The following is a 22709-nucleotide window of genomic DNA, read 5'->3' as shown; positions in this document are numbered from 1 at the left end:
TCTGAAATTGAATGTATGATGCATTTATCTTTAGTAACCTGAGCAGACTGCAGACAGAAGTTTTTATATAGTTATATTCTCAACAATTCAAATATTCAAGAGCTTAGACATATCTTCTATGCAGACATTTTAGCATTCTACTGAAGAAGTGTTTTCTTTTCCAAAGAGCAAAACAGTCCTTTAATTCATAACTTATAGAGAAGTTGTCATGTTTCAGGCCAAACATACTTCAACTGAAAGCAAATTCAACATCATCAGCAAGCTATGAAAACTCCTATATAATGTTATTAACTATACAACTGGTCACAGAAAAACACAAAATTCATTCATTTTTAAAGTAATTTGCCTATACCACACTGAAGTCAATCTATGTCCAGAACAGCTTCCGCCTTAGCTTTTAAATCAAAGATAGATAGATAGTCAAAAGAAAACTTAGAGGGCTGGGAAGGTGGCTCAGTGGTAGAGCGCTTGCCTTGCATGCATGAGCCCTGAGTTCGATTCCTCAGCACCACATAAGCAAAAAGAAAAAAAAGCCGGAAGTGGTGCTGTGGCTCAAGTGGTTGAGTGCTAGCCTTGAGCTAAAGAGCTGAGGGACAGCGCTCAGGCCCCAGGACAGAACCCCCCCAAAAAAAGAAAGAAAGAAAGAAAGAAAGAAAACTTAGAAACTACCTTAAAATTGTACTATATCATAAACAAATCATAAGCCAGACCTGCCAAACTCCCAAACTCTGATAGAAAAGTAAGTACATGTATGACAGCAACTAGTATTTCCTTCATAAACCAAAAAGGAGTTGGGCTAGGCAACAGTGGCTCATGCCTATATTCCTAGCTACTCAGGAGGCTGAGATGTAAGGATTGCAGTTTGAAGCCAGCCCAGGCAGTTAAAATCCATGAGACTCTTATTTCTAATCAACTAAAAGCCAAAAGTGACGCTTGGCTCAAGTGACAGAGCACTAGCCTTGAGCACCCAGGCCAAGTTCAAGTCCCAGAACCCCACCGCACCACCACACACACACAAAGTGTATTTTAATCATAGCCAGCAAGAAAAGGTGAGAAAAAAGTGGGAAAACAAAGCAATTCAAAAACATACATGAAGCAAAACACATTTTTTTTAAAGGTTAAGTTTAATTGGAGGTGTAACTCAAGTAGTAGAATGCCAGCAAAAAGTAGAGGGAGAGTTCAGACCCAGAGCTCAAGCCCCAGTACCAGCAAAAACAAAACAATTTTTAGATTATCTACAGAAACTGACCAATAAAGTCTTCTGATTACTTTAAAATAAATTTAAAATTATGAGGTAGCAGTAAACCCAGTTTATAATAAACTACATTTCTTAGTATCCTTGATCTATATAACATAGTTCTAACTAATGATGTATAAGCAGCTATCAGATGCAACTTATAAACTTCTCAGATAAGTAATGTCTGAGAAATTTAATTTTGTTTTTTTGCCAGTCTTGGGGCTTGCACTCAGGGCCTGGGCACTGTCCCTTAGCTTCTTTTGCTCAAGGCTAGCACTCTACCACTTGAGCCACAGTGCCACTTCAAGCTTTTTCTGTGTATGTGGTACTGAGGAATCAAACCTAGGGCGAGCACTCTACCACTAAACCACATTCCAAGACCAAGAGAAATTTAATTTTCTGATGACTTTTCTACTGTCCTGGATGGCTGGAATTACACATCTCTTTGTGATAACAATAGAACAGTCAAGCAAATCAGAGACTGTTGACCCTGATATTCTTAAGCAATAAAAGATGTATCAACCATCAGCTACCTCTGAATGCCTAGTGTAAAAAGAATAAATCAAACTAGGTGGTGGTGGCTCACACCTGTAATCTTAGCTACTGAGGAAGCTGAGATCTGAGGATCATGGTTCAACTCCAGGCCAGGCAGAAAAACTTCTAAGACTTTCATCTCCAATTAACCAGCAGAAATCTAGAACTGTAGCTCAAGTAGTAAAGTGTCAGCCTTGAGCAAAAAAGCTAAAGGAACAGAACCCCAGGCCCCAGGACTGGCACAAAAAAAAAAAAAAAAGGAAAGAATGGGGTTGGGGGAGGAGAGAGAAAAGAAAAATCAATCTCTAACTTAAGCCAGTCTGATTTTATTTTTTTGTCAGTCATGGGGCTTGAACTCTGGTCCTGGCCACTATGCCTAAGCTCTTCAGCTCAAGGCAAACACTCTACCAATTGAGCCACAGCACCACTTCTGGTTTCTGGTGGATTAATTGGTGGGTTAATCCTGCCCGGTTGGCGTTGAACCCCAATCCTCAGATCTCAGCCTCCTCAGTAGCTAAGATTATAGATGTGAGCCACCAGCACCAGCCAGTCTGGTCTTCTTTTACTCAAGTATCCCCAAGTAAAATATGTTAGGTTTGAGAAAGGATGAAGAGAATGGGTGGCTAATAAAGAATAACATAGATTAGGAAATTTGATCAAAGTATATTATATTCAAGTTGTAAATATCTCAATGAAATCCCTTTGGAAAACTGATTTTCCCTAATAAGAATAAATATATGAGATTAAAAACATGTGATGAGTAGGCCAAAGTGCAATTAGCCATCAGTTGCTAACTTGAAGCTATGTGATGAGCAATAGGCATTCATTGTACTTGGTCTCTCTATAATATAAACTGCTTAAAATTTGAAAAAAGAATGAAAAACTTGTTATAAACTCCAGCTCTGCCATTAACAAGTTAGCTGCTTATTCACCTTACTTTTTCCATTTGTTAAATCTATAGCACATACTGTCCAGAGATTGAGTCAAGATAATCTCCTAAATGTCCTTGAGAGTTGTCCTTCCATCCATGCTAATTCTCTAATCACCTAGGATTAGTTTAAGTCTTATTTTCACCTTCTCACTTGATATGGATTCCTTTTCTGAATTTTATTTTACAATTCAGTACCACAGGTCAAATATTCTATAGTTCTCTATTTGCTTCATTTGTGAATTATAAAGCATTCTATAACAGTAGCTTGACACTTTCAAATTTCTCTGAACTGAGGTCAGTTTCTAGATATACAAATTGATGGGGTATTTTTTTGTTGTTTTTTGGGGGGGTCAAGTCGTGGGGCCTGAACTCTGGGCCTGGACACTGTCCCTCAGCTCTTCAGCTCAAGGCTAGCGCTCTACCACTTGAGCCACAGCACCACCTCAGGCTTTTTCTTTTTGCTTATGTGGTGCTGGGGAATCAAACCCAGGGCCTCATGCATGCAAGACAAGGGCTCTACCACTGAGCCACCTTCCCAGCCCAAACTGATGGGCTTTAAAACTTCTCTCTGCATTAGTTTTCCATCAGCTCCTAAAATGCCATCTTTAAAAAGCCAAACAGCACCTTAAAAATTCTAAAGTTATATGTTCCTAAATATATAGGGATAAGAAGTCTCTAAAAGTAAGCTGTTCTTGCTGGCATAGGATTTCCACAAGGGCTTAAGATAAACTCATTCAAAGGACTTCATGGTCTTCCAATTACAAAAATTTTTAATCAATTTATTAATATTTATTTTTGTTTTCACTCAAAACTCCAAATACTGATACTGTACACCCAAAAACATCAAAAGGTTACCAATGAAGGATCTGGGATATGGGGTGTAACTAACTGATATGTGCCTAACATATTCAGGGACTTGGGCTGGAACCATAGCACCACAAAAATAAAAGTTATTACCATACAGTTATCAAGAAGAGCTGTACTTGTTACTGAAATAAAACAGCAGCAAGGAAAAAATCATTGTAAGTTTTTATAAATTTTTCTCATTGCATACACAAAGCTTTTATAAAGTCAACTTTGACATTTCTGTCACCTCTTCATTATGTAATACAGTACTGCACACCAGCAGAAAAATCCCAAGAATTAGCCAGTGTAACATATATATCACCTGAATACATATGTATGATATATATACACAGCATATTAGACTCAAATATAATCCCATTTCATACAATAAATCAAAATACTTTTATTCTAAAGGACAAGATAACTATCTGCCGAACACAGAAAGAAAAAAACTAGAGCCCCATTAGACCTCTCCTCTTTCTTTTTCTATTATATAAACATAAACACATACACACACAGACACACACACACACAGACACACACACACACACACACACACATATTCATACCATGTGGCATATACTCAAATTCACTTCACATTAACATTTTTAAGATGTCATCATATTAAAACTGAACAATATAGGTGAACATCTTCTGTATTAAACTATTTCCTTGAAATTACAAAAAGGATTTCAGTATCATGGAAATGTTTTTCAAGAATTCTGGTGTTTGTTAACAGTGACTGGGAGACATTTTTCTATTCAAGTAAGTTAAATGTTCATTAATATCCATAATATTCATACACAAAATCCACTATAAAACATGCTTACATACCTGAAATATATGACATTTATAAGCTGTCAACTAACATATTAAAAATATCATCACAAAGTATTATAAATGAGGTATTCCTCTTTTAGTCATATAACACAAAATAAAAGTTAAAAAATAATAGATGAATGTATACTTTTAAAATAAATCTCTTTTCACACATCAAACTTTAACTAGCAGTTAATCCAGAAAGATACATCTTCCCCTTAGGATCAGAGTGACAATACCAATATTTCACATAGTTAAAAAAACTAAGAAAAGTAAGGGAAAGAATGGGTTGAAGGGGGCTGAGAATGTTGAAGGGGTGACAGTGATCAAGATGCACTGTATTCATAAACTGCTTTATTATATGGCACCTCCCTTCATACAACTTCTTTTTTTTTTGGGGGGGGGGTCCAGTCGTGGGGCCTGAACTCTGGGCCTGGGCGCTGTCCCTCAGCTCTTCAGCTCAAGGCTAGCGCTCTACCACTTGAGCCACAGCACCACTTCCAGCTTTTTTCTTTTTGCTTATGTGGTGCTGGGGAATCGAACCCAGGGCCTCATGCATGCAAGGCAAGCGCTCTACCACTGAGCCACCTTCCCAACCCACACAACTTCTTAAAGGTAATTTTAAATACAAATAAAATTTTTAAAAAATATATAGCAGCAAACACAGACAGAAACAAATTATCAGGTGTAATCTGCACCCATTATTTAGGGTACAAATAAATTCTTATTAGAGATTTTCAAACACAGAGAAGTAATGTCTTGCTAGTTCCTATTGACTCAATTTTTAACACTTAACCATGGAGTAAACTAAGATCTAGACTTAATTTAGAAGTAGAAATAAATATTTAAACAAACATAAGTTTTTAAAAATTAAAATGTGTATTTCTCTAAAAACTATCTAAGGAGAAATACAAACATGCATAATAGTTTGTTTCTTGGGGTTTTTTTGGCCAGTTCTGGGGCTTGAACTCAGGGCCTGAGCACTGTACCTTTTACTCAAGGCTAGCACTCTACCACTTAAACTAAAACACCACTCTAGCTTTTTATATTTATGTGGTACTAAGGAATCAAACCCAGGACTTCATGCATGCTAGGCAAGCATTCTACCACTAAGCCACATTCCCAGCCCAAAAGCATAATATTTTGTAAACTAGCCCCTATCCACTGACAGAACTTGCCACAATTAAATACAATAGTAGTCTTTACAATCAGGTTTAGCAGAACTTTGATATGTAATATATATTTTCTACCTACCTTGAATGCTTATAAAGTTTACGAGGTCTACTATGCAATTTCCGATCCCAATTCTCTGGGTCACTGGAGTTACTGTCATAGGGATGAGGCCGTCCTGCCATCCCACTTCAAGTTTCCTCACACTACTGCTCTGAAAGCACACATGTAGCACCCATAACCTACATAAAAGAGTAGTGTTGACCTTTAAATCTATTCCATGCAGAACGAAACAGCCACAGAAGTTTAAATACTTGATATTATTGTGACATATTTTTAAGTAATGAATAGAGATCATAAAATATGAACATATAAAATCTGCAAACCAGATTAAAACAAATCCCCCCACACTCAGTTTGGTACTTTTCACTTGACTCAGATATTAAATTTGTTATGTCAAGTTTAATAACATTCCAAAAAAGGCAAAAACAATTCCATTTAATGATAGTTTAATATAAAACATTATTTGGTGCACATTTCTTAAAAATTAAGATACTTAACAAAGCATTTAGTAAAACCAAATACAAATATTATCTCTGTTAGGTCTGCTCAGGAGAAATGTCTCCTTCCCTTGGTTCTCTCTCTCCCCTTGCACCCTAGTCCCCGCCCAGCACCTGTAACCCAGGCAACTGGCATGCCTGGGTGCAGTGGGAAGTCCCCAGACTCTGAGGTCTCCTCTGCTTCTGGTGTGTCCATACTCCCTCTCCTGCCCTCCCTTATATAATCTCTCTCCTCCCGCCATAATCTCTCTTGCTCTACCAGACTCCATTTGTGCAGCTGAAGCTTTACTCTCTCTCACTCTCAATAAACCCTCTTCTCTTGAGCCACATGGGAGTTTCTCCTTTCGGCAACCCTTACAGTTTCTTTACTCAAGTTGAGTATAAAGAAGCTGAGTATAAAGTATATTTTTGCTCAAAAATAATTATATATAAACATCTTGATGTTTCTTTATAGTGCAATTATCACAAAATGTTTCTATCAGTTATTTATATACTTCTTTTCACATATGAGGTTTGTGCTTGGTAAATCTCCTATAGTAGTATACAATCATAAGAAACTCCAGTAGCTTTATGAGATAGCCAAAAAAAGCACTTTACAAGTATAGTCACTCTCCCATTTATTCTTCTCAACCACTTTGCAAGTTAAGCATCACAATTTCCACATACAGAACAGAAAACATCCTCACAATTTTACTTAGCCGAACTTCACCATACTGGTCAACAGAGGAATTACAAAAAAAAAAAGAAAAGAAAAGAAATGACAATTTATAACACAGAAGTCTCCAATTGGAAAAATGTGCGGACTAAAGTATTCATTTGAAAGTAGCTCACATTGGACTTTTAGAGGTAAGAAACAGAAGCAAAAATTGAAAATTGAACAAATGCTCAAATTGTTTTACAACTTTTATAAATTTGAGTAGGAAAACAGTTTTCCTGCCATCAGCTCCAGTGTTCTTTCTCTGTATCTTTTTTTTTTTTTTTTTTGGTATTTGTTTTTCTGCTTATGTGGTGCTAAGGAATGGAACCCATGGCCTCATGCATGCAAGGCAAGCGCTCTACCACTGAGCCACCTTCCCAGCCTCCTTTCTCTGTATCTTTCTACACTGGATTTGATGGAGGGAAATAAGGTAAAGTTGTACATAAAAGTCAAAGAGAAATTCCAGAATAGGAAAAATACTCTATCTTCTTGAGTTTTATATGATATCTTCTATAAAACTCAGTATCACAACAAATACCAAAGATAAACTCATTAACTTTTTGAATCCAGCTTGGTATAACTTAGGGAATCAAGAGTTCAAAGGCGAGCCTGAGCTACATAGGGAGACCCTATCTCAAAAAAATCTAAGACCTGAGCCAGGGGTAATGGATCATATCTGTATTCCCAGCTACTGAGAGAAAGAAAACATACGAAGAAGGACTGTGGTCTGAGGTCAGCCTTGGTAAAAGGTACAAAAACCCTATTTGAAAAATAACTAAAGCCAAAAGAACTAGGAGTGTGGCTAAAGTGTTAAGCATGCTTGCCTAAGTGTGAAGCACGAGTTCAACCCTCACTATCCCTGCCCCCCCCCCCCAAAAAAAAGCTACCATCAAAAATAAACAAATATCAAGGCTGGGAATGTGGCTTAGTGGTAGAGTGCTCGCATAGCATGCATGAAGCCCTGGGTTCAATTCCTCAGTACCACATAAACAGAAAAAGCCAAAAGTGTGTTGTGGTTCAAGTGGTAGAGTGCTAGGCTTGAGCAAAAGAAGGTAAGGGACAGTGCCCAGGCCCTGAGTTCAAGCCCAGGACTGGCAAAAAAATAAAATATAATATAATATGTATATTTGTATATATAAATATATATATATATAAATCCTAAACCATGGTAGACAGTGGCCAAAAATATTAACCACAAAGGAATGAATAAGGCAAACTGAAATACAATCTCCTACCACCGTTACAGTGGCTGGTACACATCTAGCAGCAGGAAAATAACAGTCTATTTTCCTAATTGATTCAAAGTAAGAAATACGCAGTTGAAAGTTATCAAAAACATTTACACTTCATTTGTCAATAAAATTTGTGTATTACCATGTGAAAGATTTTTCCTCACCCCTTACATTTAATAGTCCTAGGAAGATAAGCATGCTGACAAAAAAAGTAGAATTCTGATAGCAATATTTGGGGAAAAAAAAGATGACATTTTCTATACATGAATCTATTTAAAATTTATCACTATAAATAAAAAAGACAACTGACATACATTATGTTTTGTAATGTCTAATGATCTCTTCAGTTTTAACAACTCTCTGTGACCTATTTGTTTTATTTAATTCACTCATTCAAGCACTTACTAATCAGCTATTACAATATGACCTACAATTTACAAGATGCTAAAGTAAGTCAGACCATATTCCTCAGAAAAAATTTAATAAGAGATAAAAAGATCTGTTTCAAAATTATTGTATGCTACCCTACTCTCTTTTTTTTTGGCCGGTCATGGGGCTTGAACTCTGGGCCTGGCTGCTGTCCTTCAGCTCTTCGGCTCACGGTGAGTGCTCTACCTACCCCTTGAGCCACAGTGCCACTTCCAGTTTTCTGGTGGTTTATTTGAGCTAAGATTCTCACAGACTTTCCTGACCAGGCTGGCTCTAACCGTGATCCTAAGATCTCAGCCTCCTGAGTAGCTAGGATTACAGGCATGAGCCACCAGCGCCCGACTACTCTACGCTTTATCCCATTAAATCTTAAGTGTTCTTTAGGACTCTATTTTCTTTTTTCTTTTCTTTTTTTTTTTTTTTGGGGGGGGGGGTCCGGTCGTGGAGCCTGAACTCTGGGCCTGGGCACTATCCCTCAGCTCTTCAGCTCAAGGCTAGCACCCTACCACTTGAGCCACAGCGCCACTTCTGGCTTTTTTTTCTTTTATTTTTTTTTGCTTATGTGGTGCTGGGGAATCAAACCCAGGGCCTCATGCATGAAAGGCAAGCGCTCTACCACTGAGCCACCTTCCCAGCCTCTCTCTTTTTTCTGATTGCTCAGTCAAAGGAGCCAGTTGACCAAAAACAAAAACAAAAAAACCTTTCTCCCCAAAATATCAGGATCAAATCCCTGAGAATATCAGGATTTATACACACTACAAACACTATTTCCTTTATTCATCATTTCAATCTAAATTCTCAAGAAATCAACATAGCTTCCCCCTTTAAAGTCATCCTTGACTTCTTTTTCTCACATCAAATCTATTTCAAAATGTTCTTTTTACTCCTTTTCTCCCTGTTAATTCATAAGGCTGCTGCCTTCATTTCAACTCTTGTCATCTATCAATAAGCTCTTGGCTGAAGTTTTTACAACCACTTAATTGACCATTTGCCCTACCATAACCAAAATTATTTTTGAAAAACTTTTAATGGCTCTCCATTTCCTATATCTAACCATCTTACCATAAAAAGTTCTTTTAAAATTTGGCACTGAAACCCCAATGTCTATATCATATTTGGCAAACTAAATGTATTGTTGTTTATAGAACAATTGTCAATAAATTGCTGGACTACTGGAAACAGTTTCCAGAAAATATGTCACTTTGCATTTTTAGACAACAGAAACAATTTGAATCCCAAACAATCTAGAAATCATCTATACACAGCTGGGACATATTGGTGAAGTACATATGTCTTGTTTGTTTTTCATGAAATTACCAAAAGCCAAATGAGAAAAGGGTGACTCAAGTACTTTCTCTTCTTTTGAATACTAACATATAAAAAACAGATTCTTCACAGAATTTTCAAAACAACAGTCATAATAAATAAGTGTTCCCAGGACAGTATTTCAGATAGTACTAATTATTATGATCCACTGAAGAACTTCTAAAAAAGTATAGATCATTTTCTCTTGTTCTTACTAGGTATCAATGAACTAAGAAATTAAGATACTTATTATTTAAAACCATTCTATTTAAAACTTCAACCCTATATTATCCTATTTCATATGAGAAAAATCATAGAACTAAAGATTTCAGTTTAACTTAAATTTCAGTTTAAGGACTCAGGTGTAGCTCAATAAAAGTTAGCAAATCCAGTACCATCCAGTACAATCCAGTACCATCAAAAGGAAAAAAAAATAATCACAGTTAAAGCAAAAACCCATCTTCTTTCTAATATACCAAGCTAAGTATTTAGGAATTTTTTTGTTTACTCCAACAAGTATCTCTTCTTAACCTCAGCCATTTTGTGGCTTTGGTCATCCCATGGGTATCTCAGTGTAAACAGTGTTATCACATAAGAGCTTTTCAATTGACATGAAATTATATTTATTTCTTAAACTGCGAAGCAATTCAAGTCTTAGGATTACTGAAGAGACATTCCTGACAGGTAAGAGAAAGGGAACAATGAAGGAGAGGGTGAGGAGCAAAAGACAGCCTTCAGCTGTCCAAGGGTATAGGAAATAAACACTGACTAGAAGGAAGCCAAAAAGACATCTGAGCCAGCTAAACATCCTAAAGTAACATTTCCTGTATGTAAAGGACTAAAAGGAAGAGAAATAGCCCCAAAGAATAAATCGCTTGATCCCAGCAGACAAAAGAACACCTGAAAGTTCATATAGTTAATTCTGTACTGACCAAGAGCCATCATAGGGACCTAGAAAGAAACCAGGAACTTAAGGATCATTTAATGAACCTCCATCCTTAGGTATGAAAGAAAGAGTATACCACCCAAAAAAAGCAAACAACATATAATGTCTAACCACCACGAAAGCCTTGAAATTTTTCTAGAAATGTTTAAATTTCTTTATGATTGTTAAAACACTTTAAATTTTCCCATGGAATATAATGTAACAGTCATTTTTTAACAGCATCAAGAGCTAGAAGACCTTGCAGGACTGAACACAATACATATATTCACAAAAAACAAGTAGAAACAACTTTTTTTAAAAAAATGGAAATGAAGTATGGAAAGGAATCCTTTTGCAAATGCAGACAGGTGGTGTGATTTTGCAAGCCTTCCTGCAGAAAAGTTAGGATAAGCTATTTTTTAAAACCTATTTTGAAACTGAGCACTGGTGGCTCATATCTTTAATCCTAGCTACTCAGAAGGCTGAGGATTGGAGCTCAAAGGCCTCTGGGGCAGGAAGCCTATGTCCAGTTAACCATCAGAAAATCAGAAGTGGAGCCACATGTGGCTCAATCAGTAGAGTGTTAGCCTTGGGCAAAAAAAAGCCTAGGAATTGCACCCACACTCTGAGTTCAAACCCCATGACCACCACCACCACCAACAACAACAACAAAAACACCTATTCTGAAATGGTAAAATGTCCAAAAGCAAAAAGTAGTGGAAGGAGAGTTTACTCTGGAAAAACTACAAATGGAAGGAACAAGATAACAAGTTCAGTTCCAAGATTGTTGGTTGAGTGCCTTCATAAATATGGTGAAGGAAACCAGTCACATAGTTCAAGTCCATGTGGAAATACAAGGCAGATATAGCAGGAGCAAAAGAATCACAGAACAGTGAGACCCAAAGTCAGAGCATAAACTATGCTCAGATTTCTGGATAACAGATAAATTACACAGGTAGATGAAAGAGATGACAAAAAAAAAAAAAAAAAAAACTCAGGGGGAAAGAAACACAAACTATAGAAGAATCTATCTTTGAAAGTCCCATGGAAAGAGATCTATGAGTATGATGTTATAACAGAGAATATTCCCTTAGTACACAAAGCTCAAGCAGCAGAAAGTTGTTTAATCTGAGAACAGAGACCACTATTAGCAGATGAGCCAGAAATTAAAAGGAAATTCTCAGATAGAAAAGACCTACAGAGAAGATAAAATTCAGAATCTAAATATTATCTCTGCCCAAATTTTGGGCTGACCACCAAATTATATAGATGCAAGAGGAACTTCCTGCACCTAGATTGGGAAGCCCTTAAGTTAAACCCTGAGTACTAAAGAAACAACAAAAACAAACAAAAAGAATATAATTCTATAATAATTAGGTTTCAACAAAAAACTACATAACATGCAAATAAATAGTGAGCCAAGATGTTCAATTTAGCAAAGACTTTTTAAAGCATTCAAAGGAAAGCACATCCAAGGAACTAAAGTAAGAAAATTATTTTGATGACTAACAGAAAGGAATTTCAGTACAGAAGTGAAAAACTATCCTTAAAAAAAGGCAATCCAGCTGTAACTGAAAAGAATAAAATAATAACTTAAATGGGCACAATAGCAGATGGAAAAGAAAAATGAACAAAACTACAGAGACAGGTAGTAACTAGTTATACAATGTGTTAAGTATTTGCAGTCTCTACTGATACATAACAACATGACTTACCCTTTTTTTTTTTTTTTTTTTTGGGTCCGGTAGTGGGGCCTGAACTCTGGGCCTGGGCGCTGTCCCTCAGCTCTTAAGCTCAAGGCTAGCACTCTACCACTTGAGCCATAGCGCCACTTTCGGCTTTTTTCTTTTTTGCTTATGTGGTGCTAAGGAATCGAACCCAGGGCCTCATGCACGCAAGGCAAGCGCTCTACCACTGAGCCACCTTCCCAGCCCCATGACTTACCCTTTAAAGTATTAAACAAAAGGCCGATTTAAAATAATGTCTACGATATCACATAAAAAAAAAACATGACTAGTTGCCTCTAAATAATGCTAAAAGAGAAACTTATTCTTTATTGTATCCCTATATTTAAATTTTATACATATACTGGAGGCTGTTACAGAAATTTTTTTAAATGTTTTAAAAAAATTTTTAAGAAAAATGTATGCATAGTATACATATATGTATATAATGTAGCAGTTTTTTATTTTTTGCATATGGTTAATACATATTCATTGGCAGAATGTTTCTGCCTAATATTCCCAAAACTGTAAAATCCTTGAGGACAAGAACAAAGTATAATTTATTTCTGTGTCCCAATAGCTTTGTATAATTTGTATATAAACTTTAACAGTAACATCAATTAAGATGAAAGAAATTGAAGGGCATTTCATGTAATACACTAATGCACAGGAAATACAAAGAATGAATATTTATAAAGTCTTAGCTTTCAGTTACTTTTTTAGTATGTGTGTGCCATTCCTGGGGCTTGAACTCAAGGCCTGGGCACTGTCCCTGGGATTGTTTTGCTCAAGGTTAGCACTTAAGCCACAGCTCCACTTCTGGCTATTTGGTAGTTTACTGGAAATAAAAGAAGGGAGGGAGGTGAGGAAGGGAAGGAGGGAAGAAACACACAGAGCACAAATCATGTAAATTTTACCCTCAAATGATTAAAAAATAATAATTTAATTTCTGCACTCAGGAAATACATGTCAAGAAAGTAGAAACAGCATTCTGATTTTTTTTCTTTTTTTGTTGGTTGTGGGACTTGAACTCTGGGCCTGGGTGCTGTCCCTGAACTCTTCAACTCAAGACGGGCACTCTACCACTTGAGCCACAGTTCCACTTCCAAGTTTCTGGTAGTTAATTGGAGATAAGTGTCTCACAGATTTTTCTGCCTGGGCTGACCTTGAACAGCGATCCTCAGATCTTAGCCTCCTGAGTAGCTAAGATTACAGGTGTGAGCCACTGGCACCCGGCCTGAGAAATAATTTTTAAAGATATTATCAAATGAGCCTAAGAATTCCCTCCAAAAATACTGTTTACTTCACACAAAAAAACTGCTATCCTTTTCTAATTTGTTATAGTCGAAATAGCATGTTTTTACAGTACTAGAGATGGAACTCAGGCTTATGTGCATGCTAAACAAGTACTCTACCACTACACTACAACCTCTTCCCCTCCAAAAATTAATAACTATGCAGAATTTCTACTCAAATTTTGTTCACTTTTTATTGGGTTTGTTTTAAAATTGAGTATCATTGTGTAGCCCAGACAGGCCTTGAACATCCACTTGTCTGGCCTCAGCTTTCTAACATCATCACATCTAGGTTGTTCAGGCTCCTGCCTGAAATCCTAGCTACTCAGGAGACTAGGATCTGAGGATCAAGGTTCAAAGCCAGCCCAGAAAACTCTGTGAGACTCTTATTTCCAATTAACCACTAGAAAACTGGAAGTAGCAAGTGTGGCCAAAGTGGTAGAGTGCTAGCCTTGAGTAAAAGAATTCAGGGACAGTGCCCAGGCCCTGAGTTCAAGACCCACAACCAACAACCACCACAAAAAAATAGTTTCTTTCATTTATTCTTTTCTTAACACAAGTGGCTCAATAAATGTTTGATAACCTTTCCAATCTTAATTAAGCACTTACAAAGTACTTGCACTAAATGATTAGCTTTCTAAGTAACCAAATACACTTTATAGTGCTAAGTTCTTGAAACTCACTAGAAAGTATATTACTTTTTTGTTTAGAGAAATATACTTTGTTTTCTATGCTTAGTATAGTATAGTTGCTATGTTTTTGGTTTTGTTTTTGTCATCATGGGGCTTGAACTCTGGGCCTGGGCGCTGTCCCTCAGCTCTTCTGCTCAAAGCTAGTGCTCTACCACTTGAGCCACAGCACCACTTTTGGTTTTCTGGTGGTTTATTGAAGATAAGAGTCTCATGGACTTTCCTGCCCAGGCTGGATTTGAACCATAATCCTCAGATCTCAGCCTCTTGGGTAGCTAGGGATTACAGGCGTGAGCCACCAGTGCCCAGCTTATAGTTGCTGTTATTACCAAAGTTTTTCCTTTAAAACTAAAAATACCTTAAAGCAAATCACCTTGACATATTTTTAATATAGGCAAATCCTATGTAAGCTGCTAAAGTACCTAAAATTAAAGGAGATTACATCCAACTTCTAAGAAGTTACATCTTTTAAACAAAAGACTCAAACAGCACTTTCTTCTTTTCCTCCATGATACTTTTTTTTTTTCATATAATCTTTACTATACTACTGCATTTTGAACTACAGGGATATTCTCCTTACCTTCAGATTACTTACTTTCAGATTTTTTGATTGTATACTTACTTTCAGATTTTTTGATTGTATATCTTCCATCAACTCAATAGACTAGAAAAAGGTTCTAAATATGATTCAAGTTCTAGACTGTGATCCTCCTCAATAGAATTCTATGTAATAATGGAAATGTTCTATATTTTCACTGTGTAAAATGCAGCCACGGGCTGGGAAGGTGGCTCAGTGGTAGAGAGCTTGCCTTGCATGCATGAGGCCCTGGGTTCGATTCCTCAGCACCACATAAGCAAAAAGGAAAAAAAGCCGGAAGTGGCGCTATGGCTCAAGTGGTATAGTGCTAGCCTTGAGCTGAAGAGCAGAGGGACAGCACCCAGGCCCAGAGTTCAGGCCCCACAACCAGACCCCCCCCCAAAAAATGTGTACAGTGCTAAAATGCAGCCACTAGCCACATTAATTTATGAAGCGTAGCTACTACAATTAAAGAACTAAAATTTTCATTTTCCTTTTTAATTAACTTAGTCTCACATATGGATAGTAGCTACCATATCTGCCATCAGTTGCAAGAATATTGGAACCTTCACCAATAAAGAAGTTATTTTTTGTTGTAAATGCTACTTCTTACAGAACTTTAAACTTCTCCTAAGATAAAAATCTGGCCAACAAAGACATTAGATGTCTTAGTGATTTAGTATTAAAGGCAATATTCTACTTTAACAAAATGAAAACTTTTTTTACAATCCAAAGAATTGAGGCTTATTTCAATACTTACTTTAATAAGCAGGATGAGATCCACAAAATTTAGTGGCTTTTTCCCACCATTTTATATTATCTTTCATCTTTAACACACAACCTATCCAATATCCTACCCAGGAACTGGTGAGTCTTTGTGGTACGTTTCAAACCACTAAGAGATAGAAAGATAGATACTATCTATAAACATTATTTGGCTGTTCTAGCAAAGAACTTTCCTTTCTTATTTCTCTCTCTCAAATTCCAAATTGCCAAAAAGCTCAAAGTAGAACATAAAGTCACTTAAAAAAAAAAAAAAAAGTCGAGTGCCAGTGGCTCACGCCTGTAATCCTAGCTACTCACCAGGCTGAGATCTGAGGATCGCAGTTCAAAGCCAGCCCAGGCAGGAAAGACCCTGAGACTCCTATATCGAATAAACCACCAGAAAACTGGAAGTGGCGCTGTAGCTCAAGTGGTAGAGCACTCTCCTTGAGGTGAAAAGCTGAGGGACAGCGCCCAAGCCCAGAGTTCAAGCCCCACAACCGACCAAAAAAAAAGGAAAAAAGGAAAAAGAAAAATGGACAGGCAAATATTTAACTGATTCTCAGGATAGATAAAAAAAAATTGCTACAGCTTAGCCAAAGAAAAATACTTTTAATCTAAGCACTGCTAATATCAGAAATAGGAATATTTACTGCTAGCTTTCTGCAAAGACTAGAGAAACCAAGAGACTAGAATTAGGACTAAAGAGCTGCTTTCAAGAAGCATTAGGTTAGATCATAAAAATATTTTAATTACAAAAAATAGGTGACAAACTAAAACTTTTACACTATTAAAGATCAGAGTCTTAAATATGAGAAAAATTTAAGTATGTAACTAAAATCTAAATTAGTGAACAAATAACAAAATGAAACAAGTTTGTGAACTAACAAATTACAATATTAAGAAATAGCAGGGTATTGGTGACTTACAACTGTAATCCTAATTACCTAGGAGGCTGAGATCTAAAGATTGTGGTTCAAAGTCAGCCTGGGCAGTAAAGTTTGTGAGACTCTTACCTCCACTTAACCACCAGAAAACCAGAAATGGTACTGTGGCTCAAAGTGATAGAGCACTAGCCTTGAACAAAAGTGAGCTCAGGGGGCTGGGAAGGTGACTCAGTGGTAGAGTGCTTGCCTTGCATGCTTGAGGCCCTGGGTTCAAGTCCTCAGCACCACATAAGCAAAAAGAAAAAAAGCCAGAAGTGGCGCTGTGGCTCAAGTGGTAGAGCGTTAGCCTTGAGGTGAAGAGCTGAGGGACAGTGCCCAGGCCCAGAGTTCAGGCCCCACGACCAGACCCCCCCCCAAAAAAAAAAATAGTGAGCTCAGGGACAGTGCCCACGATGGGAGTTTAAGCCCCACGACTGACCCCTCTCCCCAAAAATAAGTGGGGAAGAAATAAATATTTCACATCATTCACTAAGGGAAACCCAAATTAAATCAGATGTTCAATATATTGTTTTTTAATGACAACTACTGATGGGTGAAGTACTAGAAAAGTAGGTATCCAAGTTTGTAGAAGTATAAATTGATAAACTTTGAAAATTCCACATACTCTGACACAGAACTCTTAAATTTTTATCCTTAAAAAAAATGTATTTATCATCTGGGTGCTGGTGGCTCATGTATGTAATCCTAGCTACTCAAGAGGCTGAGATCTAAGGACTGCAGTTCAAAGCCAGCCTGGGCAGGAAAAGTCTATTAAGACTCCTATTTCCAATTAACCACCAGAAAATCAGAAGTGGAACTGTGGCTCAAAGTGGTAGAGCTCTAGCCTTGAGTGAAAGAGCTCAGGGGCAGAACTTAGGCCCTGAGCTCAAGCCCCATAACTGACCAAAAAAAATTACTTTTATCAAAGCATTTACAACAGAGAAAATTGGAGACATTAAATTTCAAAAAGGAGTTGATTAAATATAACACATTATAGTCTCTCTGTATTAAAGAATATAATGTCTTAAATGAAGAAAGATTATATGATCAATTAACATATATAAATATTAATTCAAATATAATCTATGTTGTTTGAACTTCCTTTAATTTTCCTAAATGCCTAAATCATTATAGATAGAATAATCTAAGAAAACTTTAAAAGGGACTTGGAAGTGTGGCCAAGAAGAATATTGTCTAGCATTCCAGGTTCAAGGCTCTGGGTTTGAATCCCTCATACTGTCAAAACAATAAAACAAAATCTAAATGAATAAGAAGTTGAAGAGCTGGGCAATGTTGGCTCACACCTGTAATCCTAGATACTCAGGAGGTTGAGATCTGAGGATCATTGTTCAAAGCTATCCCAGAAAGGAAAGTTCTTGAGATGTTTATCTCCAATTAACCACCAAAAGAATGGAGCTGAGGCTTAAATGACAGAGCATTATTAGTGAGCAAAAAAGCTCAAAGACAGTGCTCAGGCTCTGATATCAAGGCCTAGAACTGGCACCAAAATGACAAAAAAGATTTGAAAAGCATGAAAGGAACAGATTACACTGCTTGATTCTAAGAAATAACAAATTCTAGTATCTGATTGACTGTAAGAAATAACAAATTCTAGTATTTGATTTAGAACAATCATCAATTTTAAAATACTTTGTATGCTCATCTGAAAGTAGGCAGCATAAAAATTATTTTTAAACAGTTATATGATATGACTTTGGTACTTGAGATTCGTAGGCATCTGAGTTTAAAATTATTTATTTATTTGTTTTATTTATTTGTTGGTCATGGACTTGAATTCAGGGACTGGGCATTGTCCCTGAGCTTTTTTGATCAAGGTTAGGGTTCTACCACTTTGAGCCACAGAGTCACTTTGAATGGTTAACTGGAGATGAGTCTCATGGACTTTTCTGCCTAGGCTGGCTTCAAACTGTGATCCTCAGATCTCAGCCTCCTGAGTAGCTAGGATTACAGGCATGAGCCACCAGAACTTGGATTTAAACTTTATTTTTAAGCTGACATTTAATGTAGTCTACAAACAGAAAAGTCAGGATAATTTTCTACTCATCAGCTATAAACAAAATTAACCAAAGATCTTAAAGTGCAATAAGCCAAACAATAAAATGTGCTCATTTTGGGGGCTGGGAAGGTGGCTCAGTGGTAGAACGCTTGCCTTGCACGCATGAGGCCCTGGTTCGATTCCTCAGTACCACATAAGCAAAAAGAAAAAAGCCGGAAGTGGCGCTGTGGCTCAAGTGGTAGAGCGCTAGCCTTGAGCTGAAGAGCTGAGGGACAGCGCCCTGGCCCAGAGTTCAGGCCCCATGACCAGACCCCCCCCCCCAAAAAAAAATGCTCATTTTTAAGATGCAGATAATAGTTTCCCAATAAATGTCTTATTTTTGCAGGGAGGGAGCACAGAACTGTGGATTGAATTTCGGCCCTTAAATTCTCTTGGTTTCCTTCTTCTTCAATCTCTACCACTTGTATCAGACTTCTCGATTAGTTTTTTTTTCTGGTTATTATGAAAATGTAACTAGTGTTACAGGCATGAGCCACAGAAGTCCACCCCATAGATGACTTTTTAAATGCTATACCATCTCTCTGTAATCTATTCTCTCTTCTCTGCTATTTTTCCACCTGGCACTTAAATTACATAGAAAACCAAATATAAGTAAATGAAAGCCACCATAGGAAACAAGAGTTCCCTATTGGGCTGTAAATGGCCCACTGAACTTGTCCCCTCCAAATGAGACTGGTAGATATCAATATGATCTGATGAATGTGTCTCAAAGTCACTAGAAGTAGAGGGACTGAAGAGTATGAGGCAATGATGCAGAAAACTATTTTCTGGACATAAACAGAGAACAAAAAATTCTCAAAACTTGAATTTATACATCATTTTACTATTTATATAGCATTGTTAGATACTTTAAGAAAAATTCCAGAAAATTTTTGCTTCACGTCTTTTCCATGTGAGAGAAAAATGGCTTAGAGAAGTTAAGCAACTTAAATATCATAGAGCAAACAGTGGGCTTTAAACTCAGATCTAAATGTTCCCAAATGACACATTCCTAACAGGAAAGTAGTACAATTTTAAATGACCTTAGAAAAATATTCATAGTTTCTAACCAAGTAGTACTTCAATCAGTGATTCACTGTGACAAAAATCTCATCTCATTCCAGCTAAATACTGAATGTTAATTTCAGTTTGTAATCAGAAATACTAATAGATCACTCATTTGAATCACAAAGATAAAAATTAATAGGCAGCACTCAGTATTCTCACATTTCATCATGATTCAATCCTCATACCCATGAGGATTATATAGACTTTTCTTGTCATTATTCCCACTACTTGTATAACATTTGCATTGTAATAGGTATTTTAAGTAATTTCTGAAATGATTTCAAGTATATGGAAAGATTTATTATGTATAAGTTATATGCAAATACTACTCCATTTTATATACGAGAGCTGAGCATTTGATGGTTTCTATCACTAAAGATTGGAGAGGGGAGCACTAATCCTCTCAGATACCAATGGCTAATTGTACTATGTAATATGGTAACAACATTTTTAAACAGAAAAATTCTACTACTGACAAGTTTTAAAAAGGATGCTTTTTTGACAAAGATATCTTAAAATCTTCAGAATCTGTGATATAAGGTGCCATGTTTAACATAAACTCATTGCTTGTTACATCCTACTATTTTCAAACAGGTTGAGTATTCAAAGTGTTTCACATGTTCAAGTTTTTCAGATATTGGAATATTTGCAAACACTGTAAATTAAGCAACTCCAATCCAAAATGTACTGAAAGCAATACTTGGTTCATTGTACTCCCACTACCTATACTTAACATTTAACATTAACCTCTTAGTCCTCTCCCAGTGAGCATCTCATTGAATTCTAATTAGCCACCTATGAGTTCTAGTTTGCTAGCTTCTTAGTAAGGTAGGTGTAGGTTTCAAGGTTCCCAAAGTAAACTAACATAGTAGTGTAAATGCAACATTAGCTTAAGCCCTACAGAAAAAAATAAAATTATAAAACAAGTTTGAGTGTATCTCAAGCTGAGTGTACCCTTATCTGAAATGTTTGGCATCATTAGTGTTTCAAATTTCAGACTTTTTGGATTTTTCAGAATATTTACATACACGTAATATGTTATTTTGGAAATAAGACTCCAATCTAAACACAACATTCATTTGTAACTTATAGCCTGTAGGTACAATAATTTTATCTAATTTACACATGAAACAAAGTTTGTGTACACTGAATCATCAGTCTTGTGATGCCATGTCAATGCTGAGTAACATATAGATTTTTAGAGCATTTCTGAAATGATTTTAAGATTAGGATGGCTCAACCTCTAATTTTTCCTCCAATAACAAACATCGTAACTACTTCTTCCCCCTTTCCCTTTAGTTCAGAACCAACAAAAGAAGAAAATAAAGGAATTTAGCAAATAAGAACAAAAATATAAATGAAATGAAGCCAAGCTTTTGATTACTTCAACTATAAATTAAACTTACCCAGTTATAACTGTAGGGGTTCCATTTCCTTCTCTCGTATAAGGGTCCAGTAAGTTCAATAAACCTACCATACAGATGAATAGAAAATATATCCTAAGAATTTGGAGTTCCAAAAACAGAACTGGAAGGCATCAAGAAAAATATAGTCAATTCCTCCTCCTAGTTTCTCCAGATTCTTATTTGGGAGGATATTTCAGAGGCTGAGAAGAGGTAGTGGCAGAAAGCTACTTCCAGGAAAGAACTTCCTGGTTTACAAGTCACTGTAGAAACACTGGGAAAGGAAAATGATGGCGTTCCACTCCCTCAACAAGCTCAGTCTTCACAAATACTAAACAGAGCTCTCAAAAGGTTTTTAGAACTCTCAAAAAGGAACATATAACAATGACAATAATAATTCCTCCTCTTTTACCTCTTATTCCAGAGAGACAGGGATTAGAGATACTAGCCTAGCTAGTATCTCTAAAAAAAAAAGGAAGAAGTCTGTAAATTCCCAAAGATGTCCTGATTCTTTTTAAGTATCCTATGTAGTCTTTGCATGAACTATGATAAAGTTAAGTCCTTTAGTCCTTGTAAGTCAGTCCTCTTTGTAAAACTGCACAGAAGACAAAAAGGTACTTAACTGGCTTCCTTTTCAAAATTCTATTCCCCATCTAAATTCTTCTTATCCTCACCTCTAGTTAGTTCCCTCACTTTGCCGTGTGTGCGTGCGTGCGTGCGTGCGTGCTTGCGTGTGTGTGTGTGTGTCTGTCTGTCTGTCTGTCTTATCTCTGAGGTCTATCTCTTTCTTAGTTCTTACTTCCAAAATGCCTGTTTTCCACAACCCAACTAGGCAAGAATCAGATTATGTGATTAAAGTACTTCCAACTAATAAATAAATGAGTTTTAATCCAAGGTTCAATCCCACAGTATCATTCAACTCTAATTTATATAAGGCACAAACTCTAATCAAAGTATCTATTGTTACAAAAAATATAATCTTTTAATGGACAATAAAGACAAGAGGCACAGAAGTGTTTCCTTCACATCATATTTGCCTCATCCCTTTCCAAAACTCCCCCTCCCCATCTTCCAGGAGATGAGAATTTCATCGAGTAAAAGTTAATACCCAAGTAAAAAATGTGGACTAATACAGCAAACAATATAAACATTCAAACACTAAAGTGATTGTAAAGGGCTTTAATATTACACATTAACTGCAAGTATAATAAAAACTTAAAAATGAACCAGTGTGTTTTACAAGACAGTTATAAATCAACTTCACCCTAAATTCTAACTTAAACTATAAATACTGAGAAGTTTTTCTTTAGTTATTTCCACAGTTAAAATATTAATATAGTATCCCCCCAATATTGGGGGCATATGCTTCAAGCCTACCTGGATGGTGGACTTGAATGGATATACCTGAATGGATGTCTGAATCTTTGGGTAGTACCAAATGAAACACACACACACACACACACACACACACACACACACACACACACACAATTTTTAAACACACAAATACCTATATAAAGTTTA

General features: G+C 36.5%; 1 protein-coding gene across 9 annotated transcripts in view; it reads right to left on the bottom strand.

Annotated features, from left to right (window-relative positions):
- LOC138834099 (BTB/POZ domain-containing protein 10) overlaps nucleotides 1-22709 on the bottom strand; it is a 65266-nt gene that overhangs the window by 38260 nt on the left and 4297 nt on the right. For 3 of the 9 annotated variants that reach the window (XM_070032865.1, XM_070032862.1, XM_070032866.1), the window contains exons 3-4: nucleotides 21189-21252; nucleotides 5622-5779 (exon numbers count right to left, since the gene is read on the bottom strand). The exons of 1 other annotated variant lie outside the window; for it this stretch is intronic. In XM_070032865.1, coding sequence (XP_069888966.1) covers nucleotides 5622-5722 — 101 coding nt within the window. In that variant the 5' untranslated portion in view covers nucleotides 5723-5779; nucleotides 21189-21252. Of the gene's footprint in view, nucleotides 1-5621; nucleotides 5780-13124; nucleotides 13248-14988; nucleotides 15005-21188; nucleotides 21253-22709 lie in introns of those variants that run through there. 5 more of the 9 variants (XM_070032863.1, XM_070032868.1, XM_070032871.1 and 2 more) reach the window with 5 other exon arrangements.

The sequence above is a fragment of the Dipodomys merriami genome, unplaced genomic scaffold (assembly GCF_024711535.1).
Source record: "Dipodomys merriami isolate MVZ:Mamm:240054 unplaced genomic scaffold, mDipMer1.0.p SCAF_21, whole genome shotgun sequence".
Lineage (NCBI taxonomy): Eukaryota > Metazoa > Chordata > Mammalia > Rodentia > Heteromyidae > Dipodomys > Dipodomys merriami.
The sequence above is the reverse complement of the archived record's forward strand: the minus strand, read 5'-3'. Positions and strand labels throughout refer to the sequence as shown.